Source organism: Equus caballus, chromosome 19 (genome assembly GCF_041296265.1).
Source record: "Equus caballus isolate H_3958 breed thoroughbred chromosome 19, TB-T2T, whole genome shotgun sequence".
Taxonomy (NCBI): domain Eukaryota; kingdom Metazoa; phylum Chordata; class Mammalia; order Perissodactyla; family Equidae; genus Equus; species Equus caballus.
Genome location: NC_091702.1, coordinates 64,918,141 through 64,938,488, shown reverse-complemented (window position 1 = coordinate 64,938,488; position 20,348 = coordinate 64,918,141). Strand labels below are relative to the sequence as shown.

Sequence of the window (20,348 nt, the reverse complement as noted above, 5' to 3'; positions counted from 1 at the left end):
CAGCCCACTGTCAGCATTGGCTGTTGATGTGGTACCAGCTCCCCAGTGATTTCTGTAACCTCCAGTCTCCTTCACTTGGGAAATTGCAGCCTCCCATCGCACGGCCTTCCAGCGCATTGCTGCAGTGGGAGGTCGCATTGTGACCATCTTGATGCTCTCCTTCTCATCATTTCATCACTATTTGGCTCACTCTTCAAGGCTGTGTTGATTGTGTCTTGGAAGCGGATTAATAAGGTGGTGCAGGAGTCACTGGGGACTACAGGAACAATGACAATAAAAAGTGAGAAGTGAGGATTACTCCCCAAATACAAGGGGTCCAAAGATAAAAAGTATAAGTTTGTACACATGGAGGACAGATCCAGAAATTCTAGATTCTGACTAATATGAATTCCAGATGGAGAACATTGGGAGAATAGAGGACAAGCATGAAATAATAGAAAAGAATTTCCCCTCAATTAAAGGCTACGGAGGCAGATTTTTGCTTTGAGCTTGGAGACTGCTTTTGAGAGACACGCGGAGAATAGAATAATTGGGTTTCTGGACTAAGCCAGTAGAAGTGAAAAAACTTAATCCTTTCTTATACTTTTCAGTTCAATTTGTGAATATTCTTATTATATTTTTAAGTCTAGCAAATTTTAACACTCAGTTTTAAGGAGACTTTAATGTTTGGTCACAATTTTATACTTCGATAATTAGATTTCCCTGTAAACATCTTAAATTGTATTAAATATTTTCAATATCCTTCTTAATACTTCAATTGACTGACAAATCTTCAAATCTTCCCAAGTTAGGTTATTTTCACAAATCTAATTCATTAAACTTATAAATGTGGTGAATTTTAAGTTTTCTTAAATGTTCCAATACCGTGTATAAACTTAGTGAGTTCAGCTTAGAATCGCAAGCCTCAGTTTGTCACTCAACTGCACACGTATAAACTGGACTTACAAGACCAATCTGGATAGACAAAATTATTTTAAAAATTATAAATACCTAAAATGCTAAACATGCGCAATTCCTTAACACAAAGATATCGACATTATGGTTTTGATTTTCTTAAACATTTCTGAACGTAATTCTAAGTCTTTCCATGTTAAAACAGGCTTACTGTTAAGGAAATGAGTCACCTACGGCAGGCCATGTTGTGGACACCTAGTCATCTCTTTGAGATATTGGACCCAGATATCGAATGGGACAGGATTCTTCACAGTGACTCTAATGGCACACACTGCCTCCTATTATTCATAGTCACAACGTCTAACCCTCCACACAGGTTGTCCCCCGGCCTTCGGTAGCTCAGGGAAGGAGCCTTGCCGAGCTTTGGTCAGGTTGAAATGATCTGCCTTTTCTGCCTGCTCATGACAGTCTGCAGCCCCCACCCTGGCTGTCATGTCACTTGCCAGGATTTTATTGTTCTTTAGTTCTTAAGATATTTAAAAATACTTCCTTCTATGTGTAAAGACTTCTGAACTTGCTGCAACCCTGCACCTTTTTCTCATATCTTTCCTATGTGGTAAGACCAACCAATTTTTATGGATATTAAGGTGATACCTTAATGAATTCCAGGTCACTCTCTTTTAAAGGTAAGTCAACTAACACCTCTAAGATTGGACGTCAGTATTTCTTAGCCTTGAAGGCCTCGAAGCAGGGATGATGCGTGTTTGTTCTGTGCATGTGTGGGCTGTGGGAGGAATTTCTATGACTAATGGGAAACATTCAAATAGAGGCAAGAAAGGGCCTCTTATCTGATTCCTCTCAAGGCTTCATACTGTTCTGCCTGTTTCAAATGTGCTAGCGGAAGGATTAAAGGTTTTCAATAAGGAGCTGGGTGTGGAGCCCAAATAATACCCCACTTAATAATTTGGGTCGGAAGCCAAAATACACACAGGCTCTGAAATATACAGGGATAAGATTTCCCAAGTAATCAAGGGGGTTAGCAATTTAAGATGGACCAACTCTCTCATTCCAGAAACTGACCCCGGTTCCCTTTGCCTCTCAGATCAAGTCTAAATTAATTAGCATTATACTCAACTAAAATAACGTCACTTCAATGGAGTGTAATTCAATTTGTAGTTATGCTCTCATATTGCCCAACACAACCCTCATAGCAATCAGGCTGACCTGTTCTTTGTTCCCCAGAGCGTATTTATCGTCGTTTCCGTATGTGTATCGTGGTAACCGTCCCTGCTTCCCTCCTCCTCGCAGCTTAACTTCTGAAGCTTCTCCAAGGCTCAGTGCGGAGCCTTTCTTTCCTACTGCTTGATGCTGCTTTCTTCTCTCGACAGTTCCTACAGCGCAGAGACAGAGGAGCACTGGATCACCTGCTATTCAGTGCTCTGTCTCTGCACAGCAATTCTTCCTTCTCACTACATTACGCTCCCCTGAAGACAACCATGCTTCTTTTGTCTCTATTGTAGCACGTAAGGAATCTGTGCTATTGGAGCAGAAGGAGGAGAGCAAACCATAGGAAGATATTATTTAGAGAACACAAGTCCTAATAGGTTGTCTCTAGGGAAGGACTCTGAGACAGAGAGTTAGTGACTTGCCCAAGACCTTGCAGTCAGAGGCCCAGCCTGCAAGGGGCATAAGTCCCCTGATGCCAGAAGTGCGGGCTCTCTCCGCTTCAGAGGTCACACTACTGCACAGAGAATGCTCAGTTCCTTCATAGCTGGACCTGCCTGATTCTAAAGACCATCTGTCCCCCATCCCTGCTCACGACACCAGTGTCCTGTTCAGAGGGGGAGAGTTTGGATTCTGTTCGAATATCTCTGGTGATTTGATTCGGGTCAGAACTTGTCTTTGGCAGTTTGGGCTGCTATAACAGAATATCATGTTGTGGCTTAAATGGAAAACATTGACCTCTCACAGTCCTGGAGGCCGGGAAGTCCCCGATCAAGGCCCCGGCAGTTTAGTGTCAGGGGAAGGCCAGCTTCCTGGTTTGCAGACACCTCCCTTCTTGTTGCATCCTCACATGGTGGACAAACAGACGATTTCTCTCCAGTTCTTCTTATAAGGACATTAATCTCCTCATGAGGGCTCCACTCTCATGACCCAACTACCTCTCAAAGGTGTCACCTCAAAATACGGTCACACTGCAGATTAGGTCTTCAACAGATGAATTTTGAGGGGACGCAAACATTCAGTCCATAGCAAGATCCAGGAGGGGGCTCACCAGGACGGGGATGGCCAGGACATATCATTCTTCCCAGGATATGACATCTTCCCCACTCCCTAACCCCCAAGAAATGTGTCTAAAACTTATTTCATAGCTGATATGCCTACATTATGGGTGAATGAAAAGACGACAGCTATGATGCAGCCCTCTAGTGCCAGAGTATGGAAACACAATTCAAGCCAAAGTACCAGGTTCACATCCTTACCCCTGATACCGTCAGACCACAAACATTGTTAGACGTAGAGTTTGGGTTATTTTTTAAAAATCTTACGTTTTAACTTATTAGTACTGTAACCCATTGTTATGAATTGAATTGCATCCCCCCAAATTCATACATTGATGTCCTAACCTCCAATACCTCAAAATATGACTTCATTTGCAAATGTTGTCAGTTAACTTAAGATGAAGTCACACTGGAGTAGGGTGGGCCACAATCCAATAGGACCGTGTCCTTATAAAAAGGGGAAATTTGGACACAGACACGCGCACAGGGAGAATGCCATGTGAAGATGAAGGCACAGATCGGGGTAATGTGTGTACGAGTCAAAGAATACCAAAGATACCAGCAAACCTCCAGCAGCCAAGCAACAGGCTGGATGGATTCCTCCCTGGCATCTTCATCGAGCCCATGGCTCTCCTGAGACCTTGATCTTAGACATCCAGCCTCCAGGGCTGTGAGACAATAAATTTCTGTTGTTTGAGTCACTCGGTTTATGGTACTTCGTTACAGCAGTCCGAGGAAACAAATACTCCATTACTTAACGTTAATTTAAGCTTAATGTTTTAGACTTCGAAATAAGGCATGTGGTTTGAGCTGGAGAATGGTGTGCTGAAGGGAATATGGCAAATGCCAGCATCAAAGATACTTTCTCTCCCAAGCTTTATTACCAAACATGCAACGTGTTCTCCTCCTGGAGAAACCTGCTGAGCACTTGGCTTGGTTATACATTTATGGCTGTTTTATGGCCTCACCCCGGCCAGCAAGTTTCCCCAACCGGTCTTTTTGCATTTCCAACATTCCTCAGGCAGGTAGAGTTTACACTTGTGGAGTAAATCGTTTATCAACTAGTGACTTCTGCATTGTTCTTTGGTGTGCTCTAACTTTTTATATGCCTACTCTCTAACTAGGTCACAAAATCCTTGAGTATCAGACACTATTATTAAGCTTTCTGATTAAGTTTCAGATCACAAGCTTTATCTGGAAAATGCACAATGCTTGTTGCAAAATGGCCTCTGTATTTAGTCAGGGTTCTCCACAAACAGAAACAGGAAATATGTATCTATGTCTATTATATCTATAGAGAAAGAGAGAGAAGAGAGATTGATTTCAAAGAGTTGGCTCATGTGATAGTAGAAGACCGGCAAGTCCAAAATCTGCAGGGTGGGCTCGTAAGAAGGCTGCCTGGGAGGGCAGCCCGGGAAGAGTTGATACTGCAGCTCGAGTCTAAAGGCAGCTTGCTGGTAGAATTCCCTCTTTTTCAGTGGAGGTCAGTCTTTTTCTATTAAGGTCTTCAACTGCTTGGACAAGAGTAATCTGCTTTACTCAAAGTCTACAGATTTAAGTATTAATCTCATCCCAAAAAAGTCTTCACAGAAACATCTAGAATAATGTTTGACCAATAACTGGGTGCCATGGCCTAGCCTAGTTGGCACAAAAAATTAAACATCACGGGCCCCAGTGAATTCTGCCTCCCTCAATTCATGCCTTTTTTCTAACCACCTCCAACATGGAATCTGGATTGGCCTTGTGATTTTTCTTTGACCAATAGAATGTGGCAAAAGTGACTCTGAGCAAGTTGTAATCCTAGGCCTTGAGAAGTCTTGCAACTCACACTGTTGCTATCTTGGAACCCAGCCTCTGTGTGAAGAAGGCAGGGCTATTCTGTTGGGAAGGCTTCAAGGAGGAAGAGGAGGCCCTGGAGGAGAAAAGACCATGAGGTAGAAAGAGGGCCAGCCAACTTGGCCTTTCCAGTCATCTCAGCCGAGACCTCAGACGCATAAGAAAGGCCATCTTGGATCCTTGAAACTCTATTCAAACTTTCAGATGACTTGGTTAAACAAACATATGGAGCAAAGCCGTCCCTGCTGCGTCCTGCCCAAAGTTCATGATCATGAGCAAATACATGACAGTTGTGTTTTAAGTTACTAAGTTTGGAGTGGTCTGTTATGCAACAATTGATAACTTATATTTGCACCAACGATTTCCGTAAAGTAATCATACTAAAAGGAGAGATTTAGGATCTAGAGTATTAGCTTGTTAAGACACAAATAATAGAGCTATTTTATGTTGGACATTGAAAATGTCAACTCATATTGCCTCAGAAAAGCTTATGATTTCATACTACTATTTTCAAAAGAACTAGTGTTTACATGGGACTAGTGTTTCTAGGCTGAAGCTCTTGTTTAGTTACTATAATTTCTGGGTTTGCTTTTCACCTGAATCAGGCTTTCTAAAAGGAAAAGAAGAAAATCAAATGAATTCCTATGCTATGCCTCTCACCCTAACCATGGTTGACCATTTCTCTCTTCTTTCAATCTTGGCCATACACCTATGATTGTCAGCTCAGATTCGAGGGATGTAAGAGGAAGAAATAAAAGAGGAGAAAATGGGAAAAGAAAAATAAAAGGAAAAAGTCAGAAGAGATGAAGAGAGGAACTGAAGTTCTCTGGAGCAAGATGCAGAAGTAAATTTAAGATTAAAAAAGAAGAATTTGAGGGTTTCTTTTCTTTCATCTTCTGGAGCACAGGGAGGTTAACTCAGGGTTACGTTAATTAGAATCCAGCATCTTCCATGGACACGTATTTTAGTTTTCTAGAAAAAAACTCCTATTAGTGTGAAGTGAGTTACTTTTCATAAAATGATGGTTTTCCCTCCATGAAGCAGTCACCCCTTGAGGTTCTTCTGGAACACCTGGCTCAGATTAATAAATGCATAAGGTAAATGTGAAATCATAAAAGAGGGGTAAAAGGAAAAATGAGTTTCTCATTAGATTCCTCAGATTCCCAAGAGGAATTTTTTTATGTCTCCTTTTAGACATTTGCTGTGCATATACATGCAGACATATCAGAAACAGATATTTTTAAATCTATTCATAGTAAAGGAGATAATGGATTCACATTTACTTATTTTGAGCTTGTGCAGCATTACCTCTAAATTCTTCCATTTTGGGGGTACATCAATATTTTTTCTAAATCCCCCGGGCTGGGTAAACGTTAGAGTGTTCATGTCCCCTAAAGATCTATTTTGATAAAAAGAGTATTATAGAGAATAGGGGAAAATCTATAGTTGTTTAGGGGTTGAAAAAGTCAGCTTACATGCGTCCTCTTTTATAAAACCTTTCCTAATCCACCAGGAACAGAACTCTGATTGAGGAGGTGAATATTCATCTGTTCATTCATTCATTCAGTTGAGGACAGAGAAGGGATGGGGAAGAAGCATGTGGGTTCCTGGGCAGGAGACAGTCAGAGCTACAGCTGCAGAGACACCAGCTCATAGTGACTCAGATTGTGGCTTCGTTTCCCAGAGCTGCTGTAGCAAACTATGACAACTGAGAGGCTGACACAACAGAAACTTATTGTCTCACAGCTCTGGGGGCTGGAAGACCAGAATCAAGGTGTTGGCAGCACTGGTTCCTTCTGAGGGCTGTGAGGGAGGGGTCTGTTCCAGGCCTTTCTCCTTGGCTTGTACTGCCGCCTTCGCCGTGCGTTTCTTCCCATCATCTTTCCTCTACACATGTCCTCGTCTAAATTTCCTGTTCTGAGGAGAACACTCCTTATATTGGATGAAGACTCACTCTAAGGACTTCATTTTAACTTGATTACCCCTGTAATGACCCCATCTCCAAATAAAGTCACATTCGAGGTACCAGAGGTTAGGACTTCAACATATGAATTTTTAGAGGACACAATTCAGCCCCTGACAGATGGTTGCTGTGCTGGCCTTCAGTGCTTTCAACCTTTAACTGGGCCAGTAGCGCCCACTAGCCAACTGCAGCTGTCGAAACGTGGGCTCCTTAAAGAACTGCCAGTGCTGGAGTCATCTGCGGGCATCACTGTCCAACCTCTCCTTGACGACCCACTCTGGTTCCCCATGAGGGAGTCTGTGGCCTGAGCGCCTGCTGGTCCAACTTGGCGAAAGCCCCCAACAAAGCATAGGAAGCTGAGCCCTAGGTGACCACAAGGTCCACTGCCTTCCTGGTTTCCTCTTTGGTGCCTTCCTTTCTCTTCCCTTCCCCACTTTCTTGCTGGTCTCGACAGTTACACTTTGACCCCGTTGGCTAGTCCTGCCCCTTCTTCTTTATTGCCTTGTGTTATCTTCCTTTTCCCATAACTCCAATCAGTTTTCTCACATTCTCATTCAGTGAAGGATGAGGCAACTGCGAGCAGAGTACATACCTTTTATTAGGTAATTCGACCTGCATCCTGCCTGATTAGCCTCAAATATCCTAAAAAATGAGGACAACTGCCTGATAATCACTGAAAGGAGGAATTATTTTTATTTTTTAAAACAGTTTCTGATTAAACTCCTTGGCTGAAGAAGAGAAGCTAGTTGTTTCTCACCGAGGAGTGGATCTGTGGTTTGGCTTCCCCATGGCTTTCTGCCGCGTGTGTGACCTCAAGGTGCTGGTGGCCATTGTGTGTGGGCTGCTGACCGCCATCGTTTTGGGACTGGGCATCTGGAGGATCGCAGTCAGGATCCACAGAGGTAATTTCATCCTGCTAGGTTTAACGCAGAGCGAGAGGAGGCACTGAGCCTCTGTCCCTCCCGCCTGACACAGCAGTACCAGAGACGACCAGATGTAGGCTGAGCTTGCCCACCACACTGCCATTTATGAAATATAAAAGACAAGGGCCGACTGATGGCTAGCACATGGTTGTATACACAGGAAGGTGTGTGTGTGTGTGGGCAGGGTGATGAAGGACATGGTGACTTGGTTCTTCATGCTCTTTTAACTCCTGACTGAACGGAGAGCAGAGTAATAAGGAAAATCATTAATAACACGTTTGGGTTGTTTAGCTAAACCCAAGAAAGGTAAATAGTTAGGAACACACACACATAATCAAACATGCACAGAATGTGATTTCATTTCGGGAAGGAAGTTTAGGAATGTTCTTATTAGGAACATAAATAAAATGATCTTACGATTTGCGCTCAAAGTTCCCATTCTCCAGGTAGGTAGAAAACTACTCAAAAATTGAGATCATTTAGGAAGCAATTTTCCTGCTTATTCAATGTGTATTTGTTAGCCACCTACTGTGTGTAAACCTGACCCTGGGAAAGGGTGGTGAGGTGCGGCAATGGTGTGTCAAACAATGATGTGAAAGGAAAGCCCCGGAAACTCCCGACAGGAACTCTCCCTAACCTCACGCAGGCTCCCGGGGCTGTGGAGGCTCTGCACAAAGGGATTCAGAGCCGGGTGTGCTGAGCACGCCCTTTTCTATAAAATGGAGGGGAGTCCAATGAAATTGAGCCAATGAAGGTAAATAATGCCAGTCAAGAGAGGCAGGAGGAGAGGCGGTGTGTCCTCGGAGATGCTCACTGTGGAGCACACAGGGTGGGGAGACAGCAGGAGCACAGTGCACGGCTGCAGAGAGCCACGAAAGAGTCACATACATTGTCTGCTGAGGAAATGGGGGCTGAGGACACATCTGCTTTTTCCTCCCGAAGAACATATTCAGAGATTACTGTATTAATAATATGCAGAGAACTAGCATGAGAAAATTTACCAGAGCAAAACCAATAAAATTTAAACTTGTTTTTGTTTAAGGTTTGTAAAATAGTTTAGTTAAGATTTAAAAAATTAAGAACTATGGATTTTAGCCTATTAAGGCTGCTGGCTTTATAAGGTCTTATTTGAAAGGTGTACTTGAAGTCTTTCCTCTCTTCCTTCCATGACATCTACTTTTAAAGGGAAGTTTGTGGTGACTTATAAAGGACACAGATACAACGGAAACATTAAAACAAGGACCGAATTACAAAAGTATGAGGAGGAAGACTGAGTCGAGCATAGAAAGCACATGAAAGTCAAAGGCTGTGGGGTGGTGTTTCTAAAATAAATGCAGCACAGATCCCCGGTCTTCCTGAGGACTGAGACCCAAAAGGGAGTATAACGGTAACACAGATCCCACGTCTAACAGCAGAAGCGCACCAGCTCCTCAGAAAAGAGCTTCTCTTGCGCTTAGCACAATCTTTCCATTGGCTCTTTATGGAAGGGGCATCCCTCAGTTTCTGGGTAAACCCAATGGAAAACAAGTGGGTTATTGCTATCATTTAAAGAAAAAGATGGAAAGATTGATGCTGTTTGCTGTTACTATTGTGTTTTAGTTGGGAAAGTTTGGTTCATTCCACTCCACTCTACTGTACCTCTTCCCATCCATCTCACCCCATCTCATGTAATTATTGAATGGTCTTTCTTTGGTCCCTTTATTTGAGTATAGAGATGAGTTGTTTTAAACTTTATTTTTTAATGGGAGTGTCCTGGATATCTCTAAGAAGCTGATGAAAACTGTGAATGTCTTACTCAGAAAAAATATACATAAACATACACTCACACAATTCTGGGTAAATTAATTTTATTGTATTCAAAATTTATTTTGTCAATGTAGACAGAGTATAGAAATGATCTTTCTCGCTTTTATTTTTCATGAAAAAGTAATGACCTCTTTGTGAAAAAATAGAAAAGAAAATCCAAATTCTACTCTGAGTAAATTTCAATGAGAAGTTGCTGTTGTTGGGATATAGACTGAACATTAATGTGGTTATATGTGTCCTATTTATGTGTTTCATTACCATAAAACCTACAATTAAACTTTTTTACTGTATTTTAGATACTATGCTGAAAACTTCACGTACCTTAATCCTGACAACCTCTTTGAGCCAGTTATTATTACATCCAGGTCACAGATGGGAAACTGGAGTCTCAGAGAACGTTCTCAAGCTTATGTAGCTAGAAAGTGTTGGGTCTGGATTTGGATCCAGATCATTCTGACTTCAGTGTCTGTGCTCTTCACTCCCCCTATTCTCCCCTCTAAGTGGGAGTTTACCTTTTTATTTTTTTACATGAATTATTGGTTTAAATATCAAACAGGTGCTTCAATGCATGGCTTCAAGAATGCCAGTAATTTTCTGTGTCGTATAGGAAAATTCTTATTCTACTCCTATTTCTTACTAAGACCTCTTGTTCAAGTTCACGTATGTTCAAGCCTTGTTCCCGGTTCAAGGCTCTGGTCCTGATGAAGTTGACAGCATTTCACAGGAGGAGACAAGATTTCTTTCAGGATTGCTGGCATAGTCTTTGGCATTTTTATATGCTACTGATGAAAACATTAAATAATAATGTACTTTTTTCCTCAAAGCATCACAACAAGATGTACTGCCGAGTGTAACACTTTCTCCATCTATTCTCCCAGGAATAAGATGTACTATGTATTTGAAGTTTTGCTTGGTAAAGAAATTTTTCAAAACTATTATTGACTTTTGCAATTTCTAAAAGAAGTTCAAGACTCTAAGTTCTTCTACGATGATGTCAGTTTGCTTGGAACACTCTTCTTCCTGAGTTTCACATGGCTCTCTCCTTCTTTGATGATTTGGGTCTTAGGTTAAATGTCAACCCCTCAAAGAAGCCTTTCCTATCCGCCTAGTCTAAGGTTATCATCCCATTCACTCTCTGTCACATGTTTTTTTTCATGGCTTTTAACACTTGATAGTTTCTTAATTATATGTTTGCTGGTTGACCGTCTCCCCATTTCTAGAGTGAAGGCTCTTAGAATAAGTCAGAGACCTGACTTATTAATCTGTATCCCCTGCACCTAAAACAGTACTTGGAATATAATTGCCAGTACAGAGTTGAGGAGTAAATGCAAGAATCTTGTGAAAATCAGAAACTGGGCTAAGAGTTGTCAAAGAGTTGTATTCAGAAGTGAAAAACGTAGCTACAAATTCCTTATGATTTGCCTCAAAATATTAAAATAAATGCATTTATGGATTCATTTACATCGGTTAAGACAGACACCATCTTAGTTTTCTTCCTCTGCTCCAAGCCATGCAACACACTGATGATTCCAGGACATTGCTTACTTAAGATCTCTCCAACTGTGTGTGGCCTCTCCCATTTAACCACATGATCAGTGATCTTGTAGGATGCTTTTATGTTGGAGAAAATCTAAGATTTGTCAGACCTCTAGCCTTTTCACATTGGGCATTCTTCATAGAATAATATCTACCTTATCTGACGTATTTTCAGAATGGACACACATAAGGTGTTCCATCTCTGTTGGATTTGTGCTTGTAAGAGAAGCAGCAGCATAGCTTCTCAGTCCCATCACACTGGATGATGAAAGCAAAATGAAAATGTAAGCTTTATTGGATATCTTTCACTTGATATTTTTCAACTTGAGCGGGGCCTGATGTAAACGTAGGCAGATATCCATAATCATAATAGTAGGGTATGTTTTCTTAACTCTTACCAATGGGAGAATCTCTTAACCTCATACATAGTAGCAATGATGACTATGCCTTATTCAACCATACCCCATGCCTCTTCTGGATGGTAGGACTTCCTGCTCTCTGCCACCATGATTGCCTTTCTATCCCTTTCCAGATGCTCTAACCTTCATTCCTGATCAGAAGACTCGCTTATGCCTCATGCTAACGAGACTGTAGTAAGTTGAAATGTTCCCAAGCCCCAAGTCAGACTTCACAGTATTGATAATTCTTGCACAAGGTGAGTTTATTGTTTCTCAGAAAATAATTGATTTTGGCTTTCATTTACTCAATTACAGCACTCCCTCAAGAGGCAACTTGACAATAAATCAAACTCATATGACTGTTTGAGGAAAAGTTGCATTTTGGGGTTTAAAAAAAGATCCAGAGAAGTGTTTTCTGGGTGGAGGAAGCTGGGTTTCAGGCAGCTGTAGTGTTATTTAGTCTTGAGCTCACTGTCGTAAACTTCTCTTCTGCCCCTTTGCCAGTCTCCCTTCTTGCATCCTCACACAACCACTGTGGAAATGAAGAACATAATTCCTCTGGAAGGGAACGGGTTTTTTCCTGAGGAATAAATTTTGTTATGTAATTGGTTGAGAAGCACGAATTATTTTAACATGAGAATTCATCAGGTTTAAATTGCTGATCTCATTTTGAAAGTCATTTTCTTAAATTAAGAGGCTAGAATTTTGGCTCAGTGGATTTTTCTTTGATTTCCGGGTATTAGATATTTCTACTTGACACTCCGAGCACAATCACCGCTGTGGGCCTTTGATAACACATGTTATTGAAGAACATCCATTTTAGAATATGGTGGTTGAGAGTGTGTATATGAGAGTTGGGGGGAGAAACGTACATGAGTAGGAAATTAACAAAAGCTCTGGGGCCAGACTGCCTGGTTCCAATCCCAACACTGACAGGTACTAAGCCGGTGAAATTGAGCAGATCACTCAACATTTCTGTGCGTCGGTTTTCCTGTTATGGGAGTAATAATAAACTCTACCTCACAGGGCTGTCCTGAGGACTACATGTGTTAATATGTGTACAGGTTTAAGATGATGTCTAGTACACCGTAAGCACTCACTAAATGTGAGCTACTGTTCTTTAATTTATAGAGTTTTCGGTAATGTAGTGCAGAGTTTTCTCCACTCCCTGAATCATACCTTGAATAGATTCATTGACCTACATTGGACCTTTGGATTGAAACTCAACTTATCAAACTGAAGGTTTACAAGAGGTTTAATCATTAAGTTCAATTGACTAGCTCAAAACAGAAACAGAAACAGTCCTATGAACTGCCATATCTTCCAACGTTTATCACACCATTGGGAAAATTTTTATTAAGATATATAACCAGTTTACTGAAACATGTAACCAGGTAGTTAATACTGAACAACGTTTACCTTAAGTAGAGACTAAACTGTATGTATTTTATTTATTTGAATTTTTTAGGGTTTTTTTTTCCACAGTAGAATAAACTTTCATAAACACTGTCTTCTCATTTAAGAGCAAACTTTATCCTCACCCAAATATTTCAAATTCCTGATCGAGGTCAATGACAGATGCCAGGATTTTAACCCCGAGCCAGACACTAGAATATCCTGATAGAATTTCTTTGACTAAGGAAAGATATTTTTATTCTCCCTACTTAATCAAACTAGACTTTTCAAAATAGATTCTAATTTTGTCTAGTTTAGGAGAAGAAATTCAACTCGTGTTCTCCATTTGGAATTTCCAATATTTTATGCTACTTTCTCAAGCAGCATGAAGTGGGAGTGGCCGCATGGTTAAGTTCGCGTGCTCCACTTCGGCACCCTGGTGTTTTGCCCGTTTGGATCCTGGGCGCGGACAGGGCACCGCTTGTCAGGCCATGCTGAGGCAGTGTCCCACGTAGCGCAACCAGAGGGACCTGCAACCAAGAATATACAACTATGTACTGGGGGGCTTTGGGGAAAAGAGGAAGAAGAAGAAAAAAAGAAAATTGGCAGCAGATGTCAGCTCAGGTGCCAATCTTTAAAAAACAACAAAACACACTGCATTATTAAAAAAAAAAAAAAAGAAACTAGGATATTTGGGTTCTAGTGCCCACTCAGCGACCGACTAATTACTGCTCTGGAACAAGTGACTCTGCATGTAGAATGTACTTTTTATCTAGAATGAGGAGGTTGGGCAAAAAATAGCTAATGTCACTTTTATGAGTCCATAATTCTAAAACACTAGTTATATGATATAAACAGCCCACTTAATCTTTCTGGGTCTGACTTAAAATATAGAGGTTTAAAGAACCAATACTACTTTTGCTAGATTTTTTGGGTAAATTAGGTATTTCAGAGGATCGGGTCTCGAACTGGGGAACACAAGATGTTAAAATGTGTTTATGACACAGGAGTGGATAGCTCAGCTTGGACTTGATATTCTCAACCAAAAATGCAAATGGCAGAGGAACAGTCAGCAAACACTTGTTGGGTGAAGCACAGGTGATTTTCAGGGCAGTGAACTATTCTCCATGATACTGTAATGGTGGGTATGTGTCATTATGCTGTGGGGACCTGAGGTTGGCCACCCCAAGATATGTCTCTTTGGCATCAGGATTATTTGAGGCTGATTACTTTTGATAAACTGGGACAGGGAAGGAGGCTCTGAGGAATGGAACTTGCTCTTCCTTAGGACACATTTACATTTGTAAGGTAAATCTCTATCTGTAAAAGCTGCCTCCCTCTCTGTACCAGGAAGAAAGCAAGGAGATGACCTTCTCTCTAAAAACTCTTAATCAATACCAAAGGCAAGGACTTAAATCTGCATTTTATTGTGCTAGTCTGGTAACTTCCTGTAACTGACTTCCCTCCCCCTCCCAACATTGGCATTTCTTAAGGATTAAGCATCTTTCCTTAGGCTAGGAGCTGATTGCCGAGCTCACCCGTGACCGCCCAGCTCCAGACAATCGACTTGCCTCCTGCTACGCCCACCGAGATAGCCGACCACTACCTGCTGTGTCCATCAAGCCCTGTGCTGACGGGGCAATCTTGTGACTATCGTGGGAGGGACATTTCAACCACATGTGAAACACCCCGTTTGGGGGTATATAACCACTATGTGCACCCCACTTCTTCGGTGCCCTTTCTTCCTTCGGGAAGAAAGGCCCCGGGCCATGGTTCCTCATAAAGCTTTGTTTAATTTTCTCTTGCTATTCTGTCTCATGTGAATTTAATTCGTTCTCCGGCCAGACGAACCCACATTTGGGGAGAGGAAATGTTCTCCTCCCCTACAATGCCTTTGTCAAACTCAATAGAACCATACAACACAAAGAGTGAACCATAAGGTAAACTATGGATTTTAATGAATAATAATGTATCAATATTGGTTCATCCATTGTAACAAAAACAACACACTAGCGCATGATACTAATAAGGGAAACTGGAGGGGGAGAGGCGATGAGAGAGGGAGTAACAGGGAACTCTGTAGTGCCTGCTTAATTTTTCTATAAACCTAAAACTGCTCCAAAAATAGAGTCTATTGGTTTAAAAAATAAAGTATGGATCCTGATCTCAAAGAGCTTAAGATCTAGCAAGAGAGATTTAATTGTAATTGTTGTGTGAAGAACTTCTCTGTGAGCCAAGGGAATATGCAAATCTTTTTTATAAAACATTCCAAATACACAAAGTACGGAGAATAACAAAACATCCTCAACTACCCCAAATCCAGTTTGAAAGGATAGTAAGTTTCTCTCAAATTTGCTTCAGACTTTTTAAAAATAAGTAATCAAACTTTACGGAAACACCTGAAACCCCTTGTACTCCCTTTAGTCGACATTCCTTTCCCTCCCAACCTGGAGGTTCTCTTCCGTCATAGTTTATGCCATTGTTACAGCTAAGGTAATCAGTACATAGCATTTGCATGCAGTTTTTTTTTTTTTTTTTTTTTACTGCTGATTCAACTATTTTAACGGTTACATTCTATTTAGATTTTTTCCCTTCCTTTTGGGGTAAACTTTGGTCTATTATATTTTCTTAGAAAATTGTCACTTGACCAAAGTTTTTACATTGACTAGGATAAGCTTTTCCATGATATTTGCTTATGATTTTGTTTATTAGTTATTTTTTGGAAATCACTATTTTATTTTATATTTTTAATAGGTAGTACATTCACCAAATTGAAAAATAAAAATAACATACAAAGGTATATAATCTTGCCCCCATCCCCAAATATACACACACAGTAATTTCTATTCATTTTTTCTAATCTTTCTTTCTGCAAGTACAAGCAAATATGAATTTGTCTCATTTTCTCCCTCTTAGTGCATACAATTATACCTTGAATTATACCTTGAATAGATCCATTTCTGTAGGTTGCTCTTGCACTTAACGATGAACGTTGAAAATTTTTCCACAGCAGTTCGTGGAGAATGTCCACATCTTCTTTAGAGCTGCATTATATTCTCTTGTATGGATATACCCTAACTTATTTAACTAACCCCTTATCAATGGACACTTGTGTTGTTTTCAATTGTTGCTTCAAAACTACATTGTACGTATTTTATTTTGCAATTGTGCAAATTCATCTGTAGAATAAATTCCCAGAAGTAGAATTCCTGAGCCAAGGAGTGTACATTTGTGATTTTGACAGTTGTTGCCAGCTTGCCCCATAGGGCTCGTACTAATTTGTATTTTCACCAGCAATGTGACCATATGCAGAGTCCGGGGCAAAGTACAATGAAGACCTATATACTATTTATATAAAAGTAAATGTAAAACTTAGAAATTAAGCTAACGAGCTGCTAAATACAGTGTGTATGCTCTATTCTAATGCGTTGATACATATACCTTCATTAGGACCTGGAAGTCTGGTTTTGAATCTAGAAGCCATGGATTCCTCGGAGTTCCACATCAGAATGTGGCAGGCAGCCCCCAGCCTGCAGCTGCCCCTTCTCTCCCTGTCCCCCTTCTTGGTCCCAGAGGACCTTGCACTCATGGAGAACACCCAGCCCATACCTCCAAGCTCTCTCCACACCACGCTATGAACAGCTCCTCCCTGGGGTCATGCAAGTGCACGCAGTGTGGCTGACCCTGGAGAGAATGGCTGGGGAAAAGATGACCCCAGGAGAGGAATGCTCAGTCCAGGAGTTGGAGTGGGGAGTTCTGAGGACCCAGATACGGGAGCATGGCCCAGACAGGGAGAGTGGGCTCTGCGTAGCATGTCCCCTGGGCCTCACAGAGATCAGGATTTCGCTTAAATTGTTTTTTGTTGTTGTATATTTGTATACATTGTATATTTGTATATTATTGTGTATTTTTTACATATTGGTTAATTATGCCTCTTTGTCTTGACAAATCTTGTCTGAAATTTATCTATTTAAATTTATCCTTCCAAAAAACTAGCTTTTGGTTTTGTTGATCTCTGCTCCTGTTTCTTTGATTTCCGTTCTATTAATTTGTTCTTATTTTCATTACTGCCAAACATACTTCCTTAGAATGTTCTCTTTCCTTTTTTAACTTCTGAAGTTAGAATGCTTAGATTACTAATTTTCAGTCTGTCTGGCTTTTTAATGTACACCTAGAGCTACAAATGTCCTTCTAACTATATTTTCAGCTGTGTCCACAAGTTGTGACACAGAGTGCTTCCACTGAGGTTTTAAATATTTTGTAATTTTCATTTGATTTTTTCTTTGAACTATTTTAAACAATTTTTTTCAATGTGTAAAGAATTTTCTTGATTATTTTATGCATTGTCTTCTAATTGTGCTGCGCTGTAGTCATAGAACATTGTCAATATAAGCCTATTCAGATGATCTATTTTCCTTTGTGTGAGTTCGTAGATTGTGTCCTTCAAGGAGTTGGTCCATTTCACCTAGATTATCAAACTTGTGGGCATAGAACTATTCATAATATTCTTTTACTGTTCTTCTAATGTTCATGGGATCAGTAGTGATGACCCTTCTTTCACATCTGATATTAGTAATTTGTGCCTTCTCTCATTTTTCATGGTTGAACTGGCTATAGATTTATTAATTTTAATTGTCTTTTCAAATAACGAGCTTTTGTTTTCGTTGATTTTCTCTATTAATTTTCTTTTTTCAACCTCATTGATTTCTGCCCTAATTTCTTATTTGTTTTCTTCTTCTTCCTTTAGACTTAACTTGATCTTCTTTCTAGTTTCCTAGGGTGGAAACTTAGATAATTAATCTTAAATCCTTCTTCTTTTCTAATACGCACATTCAATGCTATAAATTTCCCTCTGAGCACTGCGTTAGCTGCATCTCACTTTCATTTTCATTTAGTTCAAAATATTTAAAAATTTATCTTGAGACTTCTTTAACCTACATGTCATTTAGAAGTGTATTGTTTAATCTCCAAATATTTTGGGATTTTCCAGCCATTTTCTGCTATTAATTTCTAGTTTAATTCCATTTTTGTTTGACAGGATACTTTGTATGATTTCTATCTTTTTACATTTGTTAAGGTGTATTTTATGGCCCAAAATGTAGTTTATCCTGGTGAATACTCCATGCGAGCTGGAGAAGACTTTGTATTCTGACATTATTGGCTGAAGTAAACGATAAGTCAATTAGATCTCATTGATGGATGGTGCTGTTCAGCTCAACTATATTCTTGCTAATTTTCTATGTGCTGGATCTGTCAATAACTAATAAAGGGGTGTTTAAGTCTCCAACTATAGTGTCAGATTTGGATATTTTTCTTGCAGTTCTATCAGTTTTTCCCTCACTTACTTTGACACTCTACTTTTAGTCACACACATATTAAGGATTGTTAGTTCTTCTGGGAGTATTGATTCCTTAATCATTATATAATGTCCCTCTTTATCCCTGATAATCTTCCTTGCTCCGAAGTCTGCTTTGTCTGAAATTAATATAGCTTCTCCAGTTTCCCCTGGATTAGTGTTAGCATGGTGTATCTTTCTCCATCACTTTACTTTTAATCTATCTGTGGCTTTTTATTTAAAGTGGGTTTTCTTATAGACAACATATAGTTGGGTCTTGTTTTTCATCCATTCTTATGGTCTCTGTCTTATAACTGGTATATTTAGACCATTGCACTTAAAGTGATTGTTGATATATTGGATTAATATCTACCATATTTGTAATCATCTTTGTTGTTCCTTTCTTTGTTTCTTCCACTGCCATTGTCTTTTTCTGCCTTCTCGCGTTTTTATGAGCATTTTATATGATCCATTTTCTCTCCTCTCCTAGCATATCATGTATACTTAAATAAACATTTTAGTGGTTGCTCTAGAGTTTGCAATGTACATTTACAACTAGTCTAAGTCCACTTTGTAATAGTAATATATGGCCTCATGGGTGGTACCAGTCCCTTATAACAGAGTGTTCCCAATTCCTTCTTCTCTTCTTTTATAACGTTCTTTGTCATTCATTCATTTATCGGTAAACTATAATCATCTCACACATTGTTGCTGTATTATTTTGAACAAACTGTTATCTGTGAGATCAACTAAGAATAAAAAACTAACAGGTTTGTTTTTACCTTCATTTGTTCCTTCTCTGATACTCTTCCTTCATATGTAGATGCAAGTTTCTGACCCACATCATTTCCTTCTCTCTGAAGAACTTCTAATATTTCATGCAAGGCAGGTCTACTGGTGATGAACTCCCTCCATTTTTGTTTGTCTGAGTATGCCTTTAGCTCTCCTTTACTTTTAAAGGATAATTCCTTAGCTATAGAATTCTTTGTTGGTGGTTTTTTCTTTCAACACTTTAAAAATTTCACTCCACTCTTACTGCTTGTGTGCTTTCTGAGGAGAATTCCAGTGTAATTCTTACACTTGTTTCTCTATAGGTAAGATTTTTTTCCTCTTCTGGCTTCTTTTGAAATTTTCTTTTTGTCTGATTTTCTGCAGTTTGAGTAGGATATGACTAAGTGTAGTGTTTGTTTGTTTTGTTTTTTACATTTTACATACATTTGTTTTGTTTTGTTTTGTTTTTACTTTTATCCTGGTTGGTGGTCTTGAGATTCCTGGATCTGTGATTTGGTGTCTGTCATTTATTTTGGAATAGTCTCAGACATTCAAACTTCAAATAATTTTTCTGTTACTTTTTCCCTTTCCTCTCCTTCCAGTATTCCTATTATGGGTATCTTATGCTTTTGTCTCACAGTTCTTGGATATGCTATTACATTTTTCATTCCTTTTTTTCTGTTTACTTTTTAGTTTGTGAGATTCCTACTGACATTTCCTGGCTCTGTCCAGTCTACTGATGAACCCAGCAAAGGCATTCTTCATTTCTGTTACAGTGCTTTTGATTTCTAGTGTTTCTTTTGATTCTTTTGTAGAGTTTCCATCTCTCTGCTTATATTACTCGTTCTTGCATGCATATACTTGCATGCTGAGTATATTAATCATACTTAGTTTAAATTCCTGATCTGATAATTCCCACACCTCTGCCATATGCAAGTCTGGTTCTGATGCTTGGCTTGTCTCTTCAGGCTGTGTTTTTGCCTTTTGGCCTGCCTTGCAATTTCTTATTGAAAGTGAGACATGATCTACTAGGTAAAACGACTTGAAATACAGGCCTTAGTGGGAGGTTTTGTGCTTGTCTGTCTAGGAGTTAGGCTGTGCTCCCTGTTTGCAGTAACTGTGGATGTTTCTTGCCAATCTCCCCAGTCCTCGAGCCACCACTGTGCTGATTTTATCACCAAAGATTAGTTTTGCTATCTTTGCACTTCA

General features: G+C 39.9%; 1 protein-coding gene across 1 annotated transcript in view; it reads left to right on the top strand.

The window, feature by feature from the left end:
- The first annotated feature begins 7,540 nt into the window (after positions 1–7,540).
- The window catches only part of ADGRG7 (adhesion G protein-coupled receptor G7), a 58,417-nt gene continuing 45,609 nt past the window's right edge, over positions 7,541–20,348 (top strand). Inside the window, exon 1 of the mRNA XM_001502146.4 lies at positions 7,541–7,877. Within this exon, the coding sequence (XP_001502196.1) occupies positions 7,763–7,877 (115 nt within the window). The 5' untranslated portion in view covers positions 7,541–7,762. The remainder of the gene's footprint in view (positions 7,878–20,348) is intronic.